At 43.0% G+C, this 20000-nt stretch overlaps 1 protein-coding gene across 2 annotated transcripts in view; it reads left to right on the top strand.

The window, feature by feature from the left end:
* Positions 1-20000, top strand: part of LOC147013570 (proton-coupled zinc antiporter SLC30A2-like) — a 51151-nt gene that overhangs the window by 22279 nt on the left and 8872 nt on the right. For both annotated transcript variants that reach the window (XM_085855481.1, XM_085855480.1), the window contains one exon: positions 8933-9128. In XM_085855481.1, the coding sequence (XP_085711607.1) occupies positions 8933-9128 (196 nt within the window). The remainder of the gene's footprint in view (positions 1-8932; positions 9129-20000) is intronic.

The raw sequence follows: 20000 nt of genomic DNA, 5'->3' as shown, positions 1-20000 counted from the left end.
AGTGCACCGTCCCCTTCCATCACCGATAACACTTAAAGAAGAAAGTACAGAGGGAAGAAATGACGTACATTTGTTTCTGTTGCATGCTTTCCCTGAAATCTGTAAAAAAAAATTGATTTTGTTTCATGGTTTATGGAGAAAATGTGTTGCACTCGTCCAGTACATGTTATATTGTACTGGAAACATCTGTTCCCGATGGAAGCTGCAAAGGGGGTTGGAGAGACTTCAAGTTGGAGATGTCCATCCAAACTTAGGAGAACATTTACATGCACACTCCGAGTCCAACAACTAAGTTTCAATGCATTTTGTCCCACAAACAGAAAAACAAACAAACACGGAGGTTTCAACGCATCCCCTCACATCGATAATCACGAGAGTTTTCATTAAACCATAACACAGATAATTAATTGGCATATTCCGGAAGTTTGATTCGTTTTTTTTCGTGATAGCATCCAGTTTTCAAGTTATTCTGTCCAGCAGGAGTGCATTATACGTATGATTATTGACCCGCTTCATTTGATAATTCCCCATTTTCACATAAAAGTAGAAATCTAAGTTGGAGGTTGACATCTTCGGGACTGGAGGAGAGAAAACTCGTCCCTTATTGGAGCAGACACCACCAATGGGCAGTCATTGTGACATCACATGCCAGAGCATATATAAGTACCGGTGTGGTTGCTCTTGCATCAGTTAGTCGTGAGAGTTGGTTGAGGGTCGGTCGAGGTTCTTCTTCCTGGTCGTTCTCTTGCTTCCACTGGTGCTCTACCTCTGGCATCTGCTTTTACAACCAGCTCACCTTCGTGCTTCTGTTCCACACGTCCACCCGCCATTTGTTTCACACACCGACAATCGTGGGAAATCGCGTGTGTGCCGTTATGCCATTGAGCTCAGAGGACACCACCTCACAGCCATGGTTAGTGGGGATGAACCAGCCTGGACATCACACGCAGCCCTAGCTCACGGTACCCTGGGGTTAAGGGAAAGCCTACTCTCCTCCAGTTTTCTTTCTCGGTTCGTGTGTTTTATTCTCTTCCTGTATGTGTGTGGTGTCTTTTAGAACTAGGTAAGTAGGGGTCAGCCCATTTTTGTCGAATAGAAATGCGTCAACATCCCTGTATCTCTTTTCCTGTGTCATTTTGCTTATTGCATGCCCATCCTGTTTTCATGATTCATTAAATCTATTTTCCCTTATCCGAGTGGTTATCTGGATTATGGATGCACATCTTGCGTAATAAATTGGGGAAAATAAGCTTTTCTTTTAACTATCCCCCTCGAAAGCATTGGAGTGGTCGATGAGTGGACTTGTTCTGCCTGAGACTGTGTGTGGGATGTCATATTCCCAGCGACGCATCTTGGCCAGCTGGATTCAAACTTTGATGTTTGTTTGAAAATCCAACGTTCAACGGCATCGTTGCACCCAATGGAGATTTGTATGATCTGTATGATTCTCAAACGTCTGGATGAATCCAATTGAAGCTCTTTGTGGATGTATGAAAGAACGGTTGCTTGCAGCATCAGTGTGGAGAGCAGGTTGGTGCCACAGCAATAAAGAAAGGGTCATTCGCTCCACGTTGCAACAGTTTGGTCGTGGGGTGCAGGAAGCCACCCCAGACAAGCGTTCAAGCCCTGTTCCCATAGCGAGCACACTGGGACCACCATGAGCTGCGTCAAGAAACTTTTGCGCAACAGGAGGCCATTCAGCTCATCATGTCTGTGCTGCACCAACTCCAGAAGCCATCTCGCCCATCCACACACAAGCTACCCACAAATCCAGCCAACATCCCCTTACCCCTCTGTCTCCAATGCATCCAGGTACCTATCTAATTCCAATTTGAACATATCTACTATTTCTGCTGCCACTACCGATCTCGGGAGACCATTCCATGCATTAACTATTCTCTGACCAAAAGATCCCTGCCTTACGACCGTCATAACTCTCCTCTTCTTTACCCTCCAGCTATGCCCCCTGGTCCGAACACTGTCCATTTTGCTGAAAAACTCCACTGCACCTATATTGTGCACACCCTTCATTATGTTAAACATCTCAATCAAATCCACTCGTAATCACCTCCTTTCTAATACGTAAATTGTACAAAATTCTTCTTTCTTTTCCTCTCCCTCCAGTCCTCCCATGTGTGTCTGTGTGATTAAGGTTTATATTTAAGTCGGCAATTCCATTTGTGTTTTGAGTTAAGTGTGTGTCCTCCACGCCACTGCGATTCCACCACAATTATTTCCTAATTGAACTTGCTTGTTTTGTAATTGGCTACCAAACGGCTTAATTCCCTCATTTTATGATGTCTACAGTGTATTTCATCGTGACTTCTGGTACCGGTTTCCACCAGATGGTGTAATACAATACACATTTACGTCGAGAGAATTAGGGTGCTCTGCCCACTCTGGGAAGCAGGATGCAGGTAAACAGTTCCAAAGCGAAGCAGTACATAGAAACAAACTCGAAGACTCTCTCCTCATCTTACTCCTCAGGATAGATACAGTGTATGGATGGGAAGAAACTGCCAAATGTGTTGAGCGACTGAAAGTACGATCAAGTGGAACAACCTGTGAGAGACCCTCAGTCCTCGGAGCACATTCCTTGAAAACATTGATTAAAAAAGGCTCAAAGAAGCAACTGAGTGACAGAATGAAGAATGAGGTTTCCAGAGATGATGCCAACGCCTGTCCCACCAGATTGCCAGCAAATCTCTGGATTTTGTTAAGGAGAGGTGACAGGCCAGAGCACGAGCCCGAATATGGCAGTAATACTCCATGACAACAGGTCTTATAGTGGACTTGTATGGATAGAAGATAGCAGCTGGATAAAGGTATCACCGAGCACGAAATAAGCAGCCAAGGCACTGAGAGGCTCCTTTAGCTGTACCAGAGATGTACTTTTCCCAGCTGAGGTTTGAGCTGATATCCGATCCAAGCAGACGGATAACAGGAAGAGAGGGAGTTCCTAGAAACGTAAATAATCCATAGACAGGGTTGGAAAACGGTGATCTTGAGGTGGACACAGCCAACAAGTGAGTCTTCCTTTGGTTGAAAGTAATGAGCCAGTTATTTCCTGTTTATCATATCTCTCGGTCCTGATTGAGAGTGGCACTGGCCTGGACATGCACTTCATCCATCGGCCCTCCAGCTTGGCTATGTCCATTCTGTGGAACTTCTTGTCACGCCGCTCTCGGAAGTTCTCTGCAGCTGCCATCACAGCATTGTCGTTCTCATAATTGTTCCCCCACAGGGCTTTTTTCAGATGAGGGAAAAAATAGAAGTCAGATAGGGCTAGATTTGGTGAGTAGGGTGGGTATGGCAGAATTTCATACCCCAAGTTAGCAACAGTAGCCACCAAAAGTTGGGTTATGTGTGGGAAAGAAATGTCCTGGAGAAGCAGAACACCTCAGGTCAGTTTCCCTCACCTCTTTTGCTTAATTGCATCCTGCAACCAGTGCAGTTCATGAGAACACCAATCTTTGTTAATAGTACTTCTCTTCTCTAAGAAGTCTACCATTATAACACCATCACAACGTAAGCCTGGTGTTGGCTTAGTGGTTAGGGAGGCTGGCTTAGGATCCTAGGGTCCTGAGTTCAAGCCCCGTTGGCAGCTGAATCAACACTAGGTGGGGTTGACTCAGCCTGTCATCCTTCCGAGGTCGGCAAAATGAGTACCAGTGTTATGGTCGAGGGGCACGGCATCAGCGGAACAGCCGCGCTTCCAAGAAATGATAGCCACTGGGCAGCCAAGCTGTCGTATGCAAGAACAGAACCATCACAATCCTAAAACACACGGGCAATGACCTTTCCAGCTGATGATTAACCCTCAAACGTTCAAGAGGACGAGACCCTATGTATTTCCACTGCATGCTCTGTTTCTTGATCTCAGGATCAACGTGGTGAACCCATGCATCTCCTGTGTGACAATCCCCTGGAGGAAGTCATCTGGTTCAGCATGAAAATGGTCCAACAGCTCACGGGAAATGTCCAGACAATGTCCAGAACCCACTGTGATGACACCTTTGCCATGCCAAATTTGTCTGTGGGGATTGATTGAACTGACCCAAAACTGACACCCAATGTCTCAGCTTCAGCGAGGTGCCTGATGTATAACAAGATCCCTCTGTATAACAAGAACAATGTCGGACCCAACATAGAGCCCTGGGGAACACGAACATTCATATTATTGTCAGGGGATGACGGTCTCTCATGTACCACAGAGGTACCTTGGTTCCTGAGTCGATTCTCAGGTTTATTTAATTTGAATAAACACGTACTTTGAAAGAGCAAGCGTGAATCCAAATTGGGCCAAACTTGAAATAGGTGTTTACAGTTTGGGCCAATTTGTTTCAACGCCGTGTTGTTGCTGTTATCGTTTTTGTTTCCATAATCTTAACTCAATTTAAATGGGGCCTCCTTACCGCTCAGCTGGCTTGCGGAGTTTACTTCCAGAGGGATTAGAAAAGCAAAAAAAAAAAAAAAAATACACCAACAGCCTGGAGTTTGAATGACTGTTACAAGTTTGACTACGTGCCACGTTCGTTAAAAGCACGCGCTCATTCAATATAAATATGTGGGAGGATAGACTTGCAAACCAAGAGAAAACCTGCATGAATTATAAAACGAGGTGTAATGAAGAAGGAACAAGGATAGGAACTTCCAGAGCAAGGAAGGGAAGGAATTGCAGTGGCAGTAAAAACATGCGCTTATCTCCTGAAACAAAAACGATCTCGCCCAAATTAACTCCATGCATTACATATGCAGACACACACAGATGAGGATAGAATAACAGCAAGAGGGGGAGAATGATAAGAAAACATGTCCACATATATACTGATGGGGATGGTGTTCCATCCTTTTTGAAGCTGCCCAGCATGCCGTGGCTCGGAGAGATTGTGTCGGCTCCTTGTGCAAATAACCTCTGGGGTGTTGCGGATTAGACGACAACACGGCTTTCCCAGCTCTGAGGGGTCTTTTCGCATGTCGAACGCCACCGTCGACTCCTTCGCTGTTCTGTCCAACTGTTCTCCAACCTCCAATCTGAAAAGTCCAAATCTCATTGGCCTAGACGCGGCCGAATGAATCGACCAGTGCACGATCAGCCGAGTGACATTGTGCAGACAACGTCATGCCTCCGAAGGCTTTCATTCCAGCCAAACCCTCCGAGTTCAAAACCCAATGACCAAAACGCGCACAAGTCCGCCACTGGCTGCTTCTTGCAGAACGAGTCCACTCAACAGTTTCTAGAGGGGTAGTTATTGAAAATATAGCACATTTATTAGTGAAATATCATAAGGATTAAGCCAAGGAAGAGTTGATACCTCACTAACACATCTCTGATGAAGCTAATTGGGGTAATTGGATGAGACACACAGTCGACACACATATTAGGAGATGGCTAAGGCCAAAAAAAAAAATGTTGCATTGGCGTAACGGGTCACTGAAAAATAGGGTAGGTAGGTAGGGATTTTTTTTTAAAATAAATCCCTCCCAAAATCTCCCTCGGCTCGAGTACCCCCCCTTTTTGTCGGCGACCCCCCCCCCCACTCAAAAAAAAAACTAGTACAGTGAACCTTGCTTAAATCGAACTTGCATAAGTCGAATAATCGCCTCAGTCAAAGATCTTATCAAGTTCTCTTCTCTTTATATTCTTTTGTTTTTACACATTTAAATCTAAGCTATTTCTTCAGTTCTAACAGATTCGATTTAGACAAGGTTGACTGTAGTTTTTACAACAGCCAGTGGCGTACTGTCGTACATGGTAGACAAAGCATTGGAGGGGCAGAGCATTGTTCACGAACAACACTCTGCCCCTCCAATGCTTTGTCTACTGAGTACGACGGTACACCACTGACAACAGCTCTAAGATGTGTAAATTCTATCGTCAGATGCCAGGAAATCCCATATGAAGACCCTTTAAATATTTTTTTTTCCCTGGGGGAGGCCCCCCAAACTTCCTGCTGGGGCTCGGGCCTTTCGCCTTTGGCGGATGAAGCCCCCCTTTCCCCAAGATCCTGAATCAGCCCCTGCCAAGCCTGAGATATCTCAGGCACCATCTCCAGGGGAATACACAAGATGCTGGTTTATAGCCTTTTCGGTGCTGTTCACACATATATCAACATTTTTAATAGCAAATACAGTGAACTCTGCCGAAGTCAAACCTCTCTAAGTCAAATAATCACCCAAGTTGAAGTAATTTTTTTAACAAATCATGCAAAACATGTCTTTACCTCTGGTAAGACAAATTTCTTCTAAATCGAACAGATTTTTGCGGTCCCAAGAGACGACGAAGCGATAACCGAAGTCGTCTAAGATAGACACCTTTTCCGCCGCCAAAACGTCCGAAAAGGACCCTCCATCACTGCTAGACGCTTGCACGGAGGAAAGTATTGGAGCAGTGTCACAATTTACGTCTGCAATTCCCTGAATGATATCTCCAAGCCTCGCATCTTTGTCGCATTTTCGTAAGACGCTGAACAGTTTTTTAGGCCCAAGCATGCCAGTAATCTTGATAGAGTACGCGGCCATGTTGGAAACAACAGACGACGTACTGATCGAGCGAGGCGCAATATCTCTCCCTCGTACAGATGATATGCAGAGCCGTTTCGCACGCACACACACACACACACATGCAGCGAGCTAAACTATGACATATGCATAGCGCAGTGTGCAGCGGGTTCTGTCCGAAACACTTCCGGGTTTTTGCGATCGCGATCGCAATCAACAAGATACTTGATATCGATAAAAAAAAAAAACCGTAGGGTCGGCGGAATTTTTAGGGTCGGGCGGGTTACGCCAATGCAACATTTTTTTTTTTTTGGCCTAACTATTATAATTAAATTATGCCTTCCCTTCGGCCATTATGGTTATATAATCTATACAAAAGTAATAACTTTTTTTTTCTTGTTACCTCCGCCACCGAAGGTGAAGGAGGTTGTGTTTTCACCCCTTTCTGTTTGTCTGTCTGTGTACATGAGATCTGAAAAAGTTGTGGACGGATCTGGATGAAAATTTTGTGGACAGGTTGAGTGTGTGACAAGGACGAACTGATTAGATTTTGGTGAAGATTCGGATCCGGATCCGACTACTAGATTTTTTTTTTTTTTTAGGGAATTCTTCACCTTTGGGAGATCTGGCCAAAAACGATATGTAGCACGATATCTCAAAAGGTTGTGGACTGACTCGGACGAAACTTGGTTGGACATGTTGGGTGTGTGGCAAGGACGAATTGATTCACTTTTGGTAAAGATCCGAATCCGGATCTGGATATGAGAATTATTTAATTTTCAAAGTGATTCTTCGCCATTGAGATATCGGGCCAAAAACGATATAGTGCGAAAAAGCATGATATTTCAAACATGTATTGGGCCCGATATGTTCTCATGGATCAGACATTACGTGGTGGAGGTTTGCGCTCTACCGAGTGCCCTTCTAGTTAACAATGAAACGATTAAGGCAGACAGAGCACTGTCCAAGAAGGGGATGAACTTTTGCAAATCTCACGACAGTATCGGGTGTGACAATTGCACGTTGCCATTTTGCATCGTGATTCTTGGAAATGAATGCCCTGTGGAGTTCCATTTCATGTTGGATCCATTAATAAGACAAAGTTGAATATGTCGTTTAATCTTCTTTTGCCTTTCATTACCTCCGCCACCGAAAGTGGACGGAGCTTGTTTTCACGCCTGTCTGTTTGTCTGTGTGCAGAATATCTCAAAATTTTGTGGACGTTTCCAGACAAAATTTGGTGGACAGGTTGCGTGTATGACAAGGAAGAATTGACTCGATTTTTTTTTTTTTTTTGAAGATCTGAATCTGGATTCGAGAATTTTTACCCCGTGGGGTGGAAGACCCCACGGGGTCTAAGCGCCGCTCGCGTTTTCTCTTTTCTTGTGTACAGTTCATTTGAACGTCTATTTCTTCATTATTCGATGAAAATTGACACACATACTAGACGCATATGCGCAGGTATGAACTGAGCCCAAAGTGCGATTCCAGCCCTTTGAGCCGAGAAACAGCCCTTTCGGTCCATTTTCTTAAAACTGTTATTTCTCGGTTATTCGTGAAAGAACCCGGACCAAATTTGACAGGTATATTCTAGTGACCATTCCCCAGGCATTAACTGAGTCCAAAGTGAGATTATGGCCCTTTGGGCTGACAAACGGCCCTTTCGGCCCAATTTTTTAAAATTGTTAATTCTCAGTTATTCGTAAATGGAACCGAACCAAACTTGACAGGTATATTCTAGAGACCATTCCCCAGGCATTAACTGAGCCCAAAGCGCGATTCCGGCCCTTTTGGCCAAGAAACGGCCCTTTCGGCCCATTTTCTTAAAATAGTTATTGAAAAAAAAAATATTTTTTAAAAGCGCTGGGTGATGCCCAACGCAAAATTAAGTCGCAAATGATGATACGAAACTAGCCTCACTCTTGCGAGGTGTTCTGGTTTCTTTTTCTGATGCGATGAAAATCTTATCAAATTTCAAAACTATCTGTCGTCCGTGCTATCGCTCACCTGAGAGGTGTACGAATGACCTCCCAGGTATGTTCGCAATTCGAACTTGTTTAATTTTGAAGTGATTCTTCATCATTGTTGAGATGGGGCCAAAAACGATGTATAGCACGATATGTCAAAAAAGTTCTGGACGAGGTATGACAAAACTAGGTGGATGAGTTGGTTCGACGACAAGAACAAGCCGATTCGATTTTGGTTCAGATCCGGCCTATCAGTGGGATACAGAACGTAAACTGTTCAACCTGGTGGAGGTAATGCGCTCTCCCGAGTGCCGTTCTCATTTTAGTCGTGAACTTGTGATTCAGAACTTTACTATCGTGTGCTCCTGATTGGCTACAAAATGTGGTTTTATCAAGCATTACAGAAGCTTCACTGATCAAGCTCTTGAACTGTTGTGGTCGCTTTGATTTTCTCCTCATTACAGTATGAGCTTCACCCTCCATCAAACGGGCCACCTTACAATGGACCATCACTCACACAATACATCTAAAACTGCGAAAACCACCGTGGAGACCCTACCTGAATCAAACCCCAGTGTGAGGGCTGCCTTCATTCACGTTATTGGTGATCTCCTGCAGAGCATCGGTGTGTTCATTGCAGCTTTCATCATCTTCCTAAAGGTATATTATTTGACTGTGTGCACTTGTATGTTAAGGGAGATGGGGTATGCTTTTGCTGTGTGATAAGCCTTTAATGCCTTTGGGATTAATCTGACTCAGCTTGGTGAAGGTGATTTTATGATTATTATTGGTGTTCGGGTCATGATATTTGGGTGATGAGCTGTCTGGGAAACTCAGGTGCATTGGAACATGGCTCACATTTATTCACTTCCTATTTCATCTATTCTTGACCATTGTAATCAAGTCCCAAAGTGTTGGCTCTTCATATGGTTGACCAATATGCCACAGGGGATGTCCCATTAACTCCCCTTTTCCCCCATATACAATGAGCTGAAACCTATACTGACTGGCTTTCCAGATATTACATCCACAAAATTGCTGTAATTCGACGTCACACACACACACACACACACACACACACACACACACACACACACACACACACACACACACACACACACACACACACACACACACACACACACACACACACACACACACACACACCTGTAATTATAGATAGATGAGGTAATTTCTTTACTACAGCTTCACTCCTGCACAACCTGTCGACCCCATTAGACCCTTTACACCCCTTTGACCCTTGAATATCCATTTAGACCTTTTTGAGACGTATCGACCATCTTCGACCCTTTCAACACTTTTCAGGTCTATCTAACTTTTAAGACCCTTTGGACAATTTCAGACCATTTGGACACCAGACCGCTTTTGCTTTTTCGCCCTTCGACCCCTTTATGTATTTAGACCCATTTAAGACCCTTAAAATATTTTAGACCCGTTTTTTACCTTTTAAGACCCTTCAGCCACTTTCGACCCCCTCTACACCCTTTAGAAAATCAAAAAAGATTCCCCCCAAAATAGTTTTTGATGATTTGTTCGTTTTTCGTCAAATCGTTTTTCGTGCACCATTCGCGTCACATCACAAGTTGCGATGACCAATGGAAACTGATATCCCAAAGTGAAACCGATGTCGAAAAGTGAAACTGAAACATCTGATCTATGGATCACTGAATGGGAAAACCATAATGAAATGCTGTGAGAAATACTGAATGGAAATTGCCAAAAGCAAAGCTCTGGGGAGTTTTGAGAGAGGGGGCAGGTTGGGGACTGAAGAAGCGATGTGGAGAGGGATTGGTGTCTGTGGGTGGTCGGTTGGCATGGAAAGAACTTTGGTGATCTTCCATCAGGCAGTAGGCCCAAAACATGCATAAATTTGTTTCCCAGCCAAGCTTTCATAATATCACCCTCACTTTCAAGCAGTACTTCGGAGGTACAACAGGCATAGATTGGAAATCTTCACTGGTGGAATGGAACATGGTCGCTAAGGTTACCAGCTCCACCGAATGTGATATCTGCACACTGAATATTTACACTGAATTCCCGTTTCTTCCAATACACACTCATTTGAGGTGAGACGTCGATGAACCCGTCCTGCTCGTAATATATAAAGCTCTTTCGAACCGCTGACTGACTCATTGACTCATTAAAGATCAGTGCTTTCCGGGTGAAGTAGAAAGCTGAAATTTTGTGGGCCGATGGACATCGAAGCCGACACACCGGGAGGGGGGTTTAGAACAGCTGGAAAGCGTCCGTAAATAAAAACATAAATAAATGAAAAAAAAATGAAAAATCAAATGCAGGTGAGTGACCCGAGACGATGGGGAAGCAGGGTTCGAATGCTTACACAATGTATAAGAATTTAATGTTATATTCGCACATATTATATGCGACATAATATACATGGTATATACACACATATCGAACTGTGATCACACGAATACGTGAAATATATTACACATACTACGAGCCGAGTACCCGCCCTGCGGGCGATCTTTTTCCGAGCATGCAACACATTCTTCTGGCGCATACCTTTATTTGGGAGGTGTATAGGCAATTGACAGCTCCGTATACACAAAGAAGAATAACCCGGGTTACGTGCATGAAGCAAAAACATACCTACTACTTATAATTTAAAACACCTCATTACACTGGAAAACGTTGGAACAGGAATACTGCACTGTAAATGGGAGAGACTTGCAATTCCTTCCCACACCTGTAGGCGGCGCTACATGATACACATTTACAAAGATAATTTATATCGCGTGGATGTTCTGCCAGTACTTGCTCGTGGCTTAATAAACTGTTCTCTTAGACAAACGTAGATTCTGAGAAAAGTCACGGCAATTTTATCTCCATTTATTACCCACGCAGATGAAACATGGGTTCATCACTTTGAGAAAGAATCCAAAAAACGCTCCCTTTGGAGGAAGAACATACCTATCTCCACCTCCCAAACTTCAAATCAAAAGCATCAGCAAGAAACTGATGGCTTCGTTTTTTAGGGTGCATGAAGTATTACCCTGTAGATTATCTGGCATGTGATCAATCACACCATTTAGATCTTGTCTTGCTTGGAGGGGGCATCAAACCGAAACTTCGTGGACAATTGAGAGCTCGAGCTTCAGGACAGTTTCTCCTGCTCACGATACCTTCGCATCACTTTTGATTTAAGTTGTTAAAACATCTACCTTGTTCTGTGACTTAGCACCATCGGACGTCTTTCTCTTCCCAAATATCAAGGAACACAACCGACAGTATCTGAGAGGAGAACGGTTTGAATCTCATGGTCATTTTTTGCTTCTGATGCGGAGCTTTCAGAAAGTATTCACACCCTTTGACTTTTTCACATTTTGTTGTGTGACAGCCTGAACTTAAAATGGATTAGATTGAGATTATATATATTTTTTTGTCAATGATCTACCCATAATACCCCATAATGTCAAAGTGGAATTTTTGTTTTTAGAAAATTTTACAAATTAATTAAAAATGAAAAGAATGCAAACCTTAGACTGTGGAGAAAACACTTTAGATTGCAGCGAAGATTTACGTTCCACTGGGACAATGACCCCAAGCATACAGCCAAAGCAATACTGGACTGGCTTCAGAACAAGAATGTAAAAGCCCTTGAGTGGCCCAGCCAAAGCCCAGACTTGAATCCTATTGAGAATCTGTGGAAAGACTTGAAGATTGCTGTTCACCGACGCTCCCCAACTAACTTGACAGAGCTTGAGCAAATCTACAAGGAAGAATGGGAGAAAAATCCCCGAATCCAGATGTGTAAAGCTGATCCAGACGTACCAAGAAGACTCGAAGCTGTAGTCGCTGCCAAAGGCTCTTCGACAAAGTATTGACTGGGGGGTTGAATACTTATTGACGCAAGACATTTCAGGTTTTCATTTTTATTTAATTTGTAAAAATTCTAAAAACACGTTTTCAGTTTGTCATGATGGGGTATTTTATGTAGATGGGTGACAATGGTTTTTGTTTTTTTTTAATCTATTACATTTCAAATTCAGTCTGTAGCACAACAAAGTGTGACAAAAGTCTAGGGGTGTGAATCCTTTCTCAAAGAACTAGATACCAATTTGCAGAACAAGAAAATAAAAATCGTTTTTCTTGGAAACTACACAAACTGGAACACCGACGGGAGAAGTACAAAAACGTCGCAAATATTATGTTGACAAATAAGGATTATGTTTCAAGAGTTACAACTTTTCAAGAGATGATTTTTTTCACAATGTCAGGAGTCTGTATATGATTCAAGCATTCTGTTCGCCCCTCGTATCAACTTCTGACAACCGGCTTGGTGATGAACGAGATCGTTCTGATAGCATGACCCTCGCTGAGTCCTACCAATGATTTTAAAAGTGGTAATTGCTGCTTCCTAGCTTGATGGTCAACATCTATAAAAACGAGTGCATTCACTCGACCCCCAAGGGAGTGACATGAAGGGTCATGTTATTATCCTCTCTCGGGTATATACAGTAGATTACAGCAGATCTAGGCTCAGGCCTCAAGCACGTTTGGTTTCCTCCTTTTCAGTTTCGTGTTAAACAGCGATAGCAACTGTTAAAAAAGGTATTGAAACATGTTTGTGGTTTAAAATATTTTTTTACTTCTGGTAGGCTTGCCCCACGGAGCACGACAAGGAGCTATTTATCTGCATTAATACGGCCTTTGTCTAGGAAAGAAAAACTCTTTGGGGAGGGGGATATTATTAGTATTAATATTACGCTGTTATTACCACCTCCACCACTGAAAGTGGGCAGAAGTTATGTTTTTACCCCTGTCTATATGTCTGTGAACAGGATGTCTCAAAATGTTGTGGATGGATTTGGGCAAAACTTGGTGGACAGATTGGATTGATGACGAGGACGAATTTATTTGGTTTTGGTGAAGATCTGAATCCGGATGCGATAATTTTTTTTTTAAAGAGATTCTTCACCATTGAGAGATGGGTCCAAAAACTACATACATTATGTTATTTCAAAAAGTTGTGGACGAGTTATCACAAAACCAGTTGGATGAGTTGGGAAGGTAACAAGAACAAGCCGATTCAGTTTTGGTTCACGTCCGGATTCAGATCCGAACTATCAGTGGGATGCAGAATGTAAACCGTTCAGCCGGATGGAGGTATGTTCTCTACGAAGTGCCGTTCTAGTCGTTAGTGTGTAACCTCCGCCACAGAAGGTGAAGGTGTTCACCCCTTTCTGTCTGTTTGTCTCTCTGTTTGTTTGTCTGTGTTCAGCATATCTCAAAAAGTTGTGGACGGTTCCAGATGAAATTTTGTGGACAGGTTGGGTGTGCGACAAGGACGAACTGATTAGATTTTGGTGAAGATCTGGATCCAGTTCGAGGACTAGAATTTTTTAAGTGACTTTACCATTGAGAGATAGTGCCAAAAACGATACATAGCACGATATCTCAAAACGTTGCGGACTGATTCGGATGAAACTTTGTGGACAGGCTCGGTGTGTGACAAGGAAGAATTGATTCGATTTGGGTGAAGATCCGGATCCGGATCCGACTCCTAGAAAATTTTAAGTGATTCTTCACCATTGAGAGATAGGGCTAAATATGATATATAGCACGATATCTCAAAAAGTTGGGGACGGATTCAGCCGAAATTTGGTCAACATGTTGGGTGTGTCACAAGGACGAATTGGTTCAATTTTGGTGAAGATCCGAATCCCGATCTGGATACTAGAATTATTTAGTGTTTTTTTTAAAGTGATTCTTCACCATTGAGAGATTGGGCCAAAAACGATATAGTACTGTATAGCATGATATTTCAAACATGTATTGGGCCCGATATGTTCTCGTGGATCAGGCATTAAGTGGTGGAGGTATGTGCCCTTCGAGTTACTTTTGTTATTATAAGCAGCCTTGGAAAAACGCCACAATTAGCTATCTTAAGATGGATGGATATACACTTTAACACCCATTTCACCCAAGGCGGAAACCTCCCTTGGGGAGGGGGAATGAAGTTGCTTCAACCTCCATCATATGACCCTTAGTTCTCCTGTTACGTTTGGTCGAGATTGGATAAGTAACAACCAAATGTATCATGGACAAAGATAGACAGACAGACAGACACCAAATTGCATATATTAGCTTGACAGAGCATGGATAAACCCCATGGGTTCGTGTCCCATGGAAGGAAGGGATGGAGATTTCTCCCTGAAAATGTGAAATGAAGTCAGGGTGAAATATTGACCTGTGTTAACAATTGTCATCACGTCTGTTTTAGCTCTCGAGCACAATGACAGGCCAATTGTTCTAACATGGTCTTCATGAGGCAGTGTTACGGGTTTAAATCGTTATGATTGAATGTCGGCAAATTGGACGATGTCAAATGACACATTTTTAGTGTATTTGTCCTCTACGGTCGTTCGTCTTCACTGAATGTTGACAGCTCACTCGTGTTTTACAGAATAGAAAGCAATTTCAAGTTCTCTGTTTTCAAAGTGTGATATCATTTTCCAAAAGTAATACTTGGCATGGACTTGGTGAAAGTCACTTAAAACCAGCGCCATGTTGAAGTTTTAACACAACTTTTTTATGAACAAGTGAAGAACCCGTCTTTACACACGGGTTAATTCCCACCCAGAATTAGATGGGATGACTTGTAATACCCACTCCCACCATGCGGCGCTAGATACGATACATATTTACATAGAATTAGGGTTCTCCCATAACCTGAACCCCAGGCTATGATTTCTTTTTACCCCCTAATACTCTTGGGCACAATGAATACAAACAACAGATTTCAATTTGCTCCATTCAGCAGTTAATTTGTGCTTGGAGGTCAAACAAACACACAAACATTCTTCTCAAACTATATACACGATGATTATATTAGGTTCTTGATTTTACATCTTAGTCTATTTTATACCATTATACCATCGTTTTAAAAAGTATATTTTGATTTCCTTCCGGTTTTTATTTAGTTTTACACAAACATACAATTACCAGGTGTGGCGCTCACATTGTATTTTGATCATTTCTATATCCAAATCCCTGGTTTATTAGCTTATTCTCAGAGCGAAATCAAAATATATCCTTGGAGCCACATAAAGAATGACAATGACGAGTCAATTTGCTCAATTGCTGTTTGAGGAGGTGCAGGTATTAGAGAATAGCCGGGATTTTAAAAACTTGATCTAAGGCTCGTAGTGGAGTTGATGGACGCGCATGTGCGCACGCACACACACACATACGATTGATTGATAGAAGAGACAAACACAGCCACTGAGCTTGGGGGAAGTGCCGTCACTTCCCGGGTAGTCTGGGTATCAGCGATATCACAACAATGGCGATACCTTTTGGGGCATTTCCTGAGGAGGAATTCCCTCTTCCCCATTGATACCAACCTATGGGAATTCCCCTTGTTCTTATCCTTTAAACTCTTTGAACTCTGAGCTCCTTGGATTTTCGGTTCTCCCACCCTGGACTCCCTGGAGAAAAATCGGGCCACTTGGGTATATGGAGGTTTGAATAGCGACCGGTAAACCGGACAATCAGGTATATGGAGGTTTGAATAGCGGTCGGTAAACCGGACACTCGGGTATATGGAGGTTTGAATAGCGGCCGGTAAACCAGACACTCGGGTATATGGAGGTTTGAATAGCGACCGGTAAACCGGACACTCAGGTATATGGAGGTTTGAATAGCGGTCGGTAAACCGGACAATCAGGTATATGGAGGTTTGAATAGCGGTCGGTAAACCGGACACTCGGGTATATGGAGGTTTGAATAGCGGCCGGTAAACCGGACACTCGGGTATATGGAGGTTTGAATAGCGACCGGTAAACCGGACACTCAGGTATATGGAGGTTTGAATAGCGGTCGGTAAACCGGACGCTCGGGTATATGGAGGTTTGAATAGTGGCCGGTAAACCGGACACTCGGGTATATGGAGGTTTGAATAGTGGCCGGTAAACCGGACGCTCGGGTATATGGGGGTTTGAATGGTGGCCGGTAAAACGGCCGCTAGAGTTCAAAGGTTTAAACGCTGAACGTTAAGTTAAACAAGGAAGCAGCACATACCATTTTAAAAGACTTTGCTTTGACTCGGCCAGGGTTTGAACCACTGATCTTCCAGACTCAGCATGGACACGCTAACCATTACACTAATGAGTCTGGTAATGTTCTGTTTGACGCAACATGTGGCGCACACACCCAAACTAAATACTGTACTGCTGCAATGACATTGACTGGTCCATATTAGCAAAGCCTCATCTGCACTGTATCAGGATATTCTTCCCTCATGAGCCCGCATTGGACTTAGTCCGAAACGGGGGCTTATGGATTTGGTCTTGATTTTTGTGTGCGTGTGGCCACAACCATATCTCAGACATGTATGGACCAATTTTATTCATACTTGGCACAAAGCAAACATATGCACGTCATCTTTTTTTTTTTTCCAACATCAGATCCAAGATGGCCGACTGGCGGCCATTTTGTTACTTAAATGTGTCCCTAACCTTTTCTCAGAGATGCATTTACCGATCTTGTTCAAACTTGGCACACAGATAATGAATGATCGCTTACATAAGCACTTCATTTTGTTTCGAGATCATTTCCAAGATGGCCGAATGGCGGCCATTTTAGTTGTAAAAAATCCGATGTTGCACATGTCTTCAACCATTTCTCAGACAACAATTTAACAATGTTGTTCAAACTTGGCACACAGATAATGAATGTTGCCTTACAAACAATCGTCATTTTTTTTCGAGATCAGATCCAATATGGCCTACTGGCAGCCATTTTGTGACATAAATATGTCCCCAACCATTTCTCAGACGCGCATGGTCCTATTTTTGTTCAATCTTGGCACAAACGCAGATCATGATGGTATACACGTGACGCTCACCATATTTTGTGATCTGATCAAAGATGGCCGACTGGTAGACTGGTGGCCATTTTAGTTGTACATAAATATGAGCTCGCCTTTTAACTCCACACAGCAAAATTACTAAAACAATGGGGGCTATGACATTTCATTTGGATTTTACTTTTTCTCCTTGTACATGAATAAGGATTTGGTTTCCAGCATGGAAAAGCAGTATCACTATGTCTTCTTGTGTGGTGTCTGTACATGAGGTCGTGAACAACTGCACAAAATAAGGAAATAATTTTCTGTGACTGTTTTCTGGATAAATTTTTATCACTCTCCCAAAATATATCCCAAATACAAATCCCAATAATACGAGTCTGAAAACATGAGTGTTTGTAGGATATCAAGTTACTGAATTTCAAGAATCTCATTGTAGCAACACATTATTCTTCGAGAATGTCCATTAAAAAATATCTTGCTTGAAAACAGTCCCATCTTTTGCTAAAGCATCTGTCTGTGTCAACACCACCCTGCTTCTAACGTAATGAGTTAAAGTCACAGCAGTTTCTAGTCTCAGCTGTGTCAATGACTTCATGTTTACTTGAACAAACACAATGCCATTATACGTGATGTAGGATGATTAAAGCCGTATGCTTCCATGTCGAAAGAAGACACACACACACACACACACACACCTTCTTCTTCTCCTCCTCTTCCATTTATAAGGGGTGAAGTCCGATGACACCATGCTTCTGCCCTACTTTGACCACGATACTCCTCCACCTCCCTCTGTCCTCAGCCAATGCTCTCCACTCTCGTTGTGACCTCAGATATCGTGATGACCCGTTCCAAAGCAAGACAAAATGGTGATTTCGCTATTCCAAAAAAGTTTTTTTGATTAGTCCGAAACAAAATGGCGGATTAAGACCCCTGAAAGGTGAAAGCGGGCTGACCAAGGATAAGCGGGTTTATTTTGTTTTTTTTCATGACGAGTGGAATTAATTAATTATCTTCAAAAGGGGTGTTTAAATTAACCTGAACACCCAGTTTTCATTCATGCACTCCCTTGGAGTTCACTTCGTATGCATGCAAAGTTTTGAGCCGCGAGGTGTCATGGTTTTGGAGTTATGGACGAGACACACTGACACACACACAGACATACACACTTACAATTTTTATAATTATAGATGTCTACGTGTGCAGCATAGAAGGATTTTACACGACAGGCCCAAGCTATGTAAATCTAGTCAAGGACTGTCTGTCCATTATTCACCAAACAACTTGGTGATCTGTAAAATCAAATGTAAAAAAAGTGCGATGAACAGAATGTAATTTAGCAAGACATCGACTTGAGTGTATGGCTATTATGGTGTGTGCTATTACCACCCGTAGCACCTCACCTCATACGTCATACATTTCTGACAAAAGCCAAAAACGTTTCAAGCGAAAACATCAACCACGTGACTGCTAATAATTGATGCACAGTGAGAAGATTACATCTGTAAAGATGTAGTATTTTAAGGTGATAAGCACGAGGTCTTACGTGTGTGTGTGTGTGTGTGTGTGTGTGTGTGTGTGTGTGTGTGTGTGTGTGTGTGTGTGTGTGTGTGTGTGTGTGTGTGTGTGTGTGTGTGTGTGTGTGTGTGTGTGTGTGTGTGTGTGTGTACGTACATGGCGTATTAGTAATGTCAGAAGGAGAGTTTTGGATGGAGGAGGTGTTAGTAGAAGATATTATTGTCGCAAGAACATTTCACTGGGTCGGTCATCTTGCCTGGATGGAAGACAACCACATCCCTTTGAAACCCGGATTTTGATTGCGGACACATGCCCCATGACACATTCCCTCTCGCGATGGAGAGACAAAGTGAGTCAACATCTGAGGAGGTTTGCTATTGATGAAGACTGCTGGCTCCACGTTGCTCAGTGAAGAGATTCTTAGATAAACAAATACAAAGAGGGGTTAGTTAGATGCCTGCACCAAAAAGAGAGTGGAGATGGACAGAGTGAACCACAAAGCTGCTATTAATGCTGTTACCAGACAAGAACTGACAATTAGTGCTCCTGTCAATTTCACATGCAATACATATCAGAAATCATTCAGCAGAAGACAACATATTGAAAGACATAAATGTCTGAGAAGTCATCGAAGATGGGACAGGCCTGCCAACTAGCTCAGTCTGTCACTTGTGGGGAAAGACATTATCTATAGGATGGCTGGCAGGATTGCCGAGAGGTATACACACTCATCTCGAAGCTGTCGAGCTTTGGTTAGAATCCCGACCCAGCTGTAAACTGTCATCGTGGTGTTTCACAGGCAGAGCGATTCGTCAATGTGTGTGCCATCCCTCGGATGGATGTGTAACAGGAATCCCGTCTGCCGGCATTAATTGGTGGATGTTGAAGATCCCACTGTGTCCTTTGCAAAGAGTCGGTGAGCTATCACCGGTACTGCCGTGCCCCCAGCAAATGGTGCTACCCCACAGCCTTGTTCTGCACACAATATACAAGGAGATCCATAGGATAGTCTTCTTTCAAGGTGTGTGTGTGTGTGTGTGTGTGTGTGTGTGTGTGTGTGTGTGTGTGTGTGTGTGTGTGTGTGTGTGTGTGTGGGGGTGTGTGTGTGTGTGTGTGTGTGTGTGTGTGTGTGTGTGTGTGTGTGTGTGTGATTGGTTGTT

Source organism: Eptatretus burgeri, chromosome 14, assembly GCF_056783735.1.
Source record: "Eptatretus burgeri isolate ZD-2024b chromosome 14, Ebu_testis_v1, whole genome shotgun sequence".
Taxonomy (NCBI): domain Eukaryota; kingdom Metazoa; phylum Chordata; class Myxini; order Myxiniformes; family Myxinidae; genus Eptatretus; species Eptatretus burgeri.
This window is presented reverse-complemented; position numbering and strand designations above follow the sequence as displayed.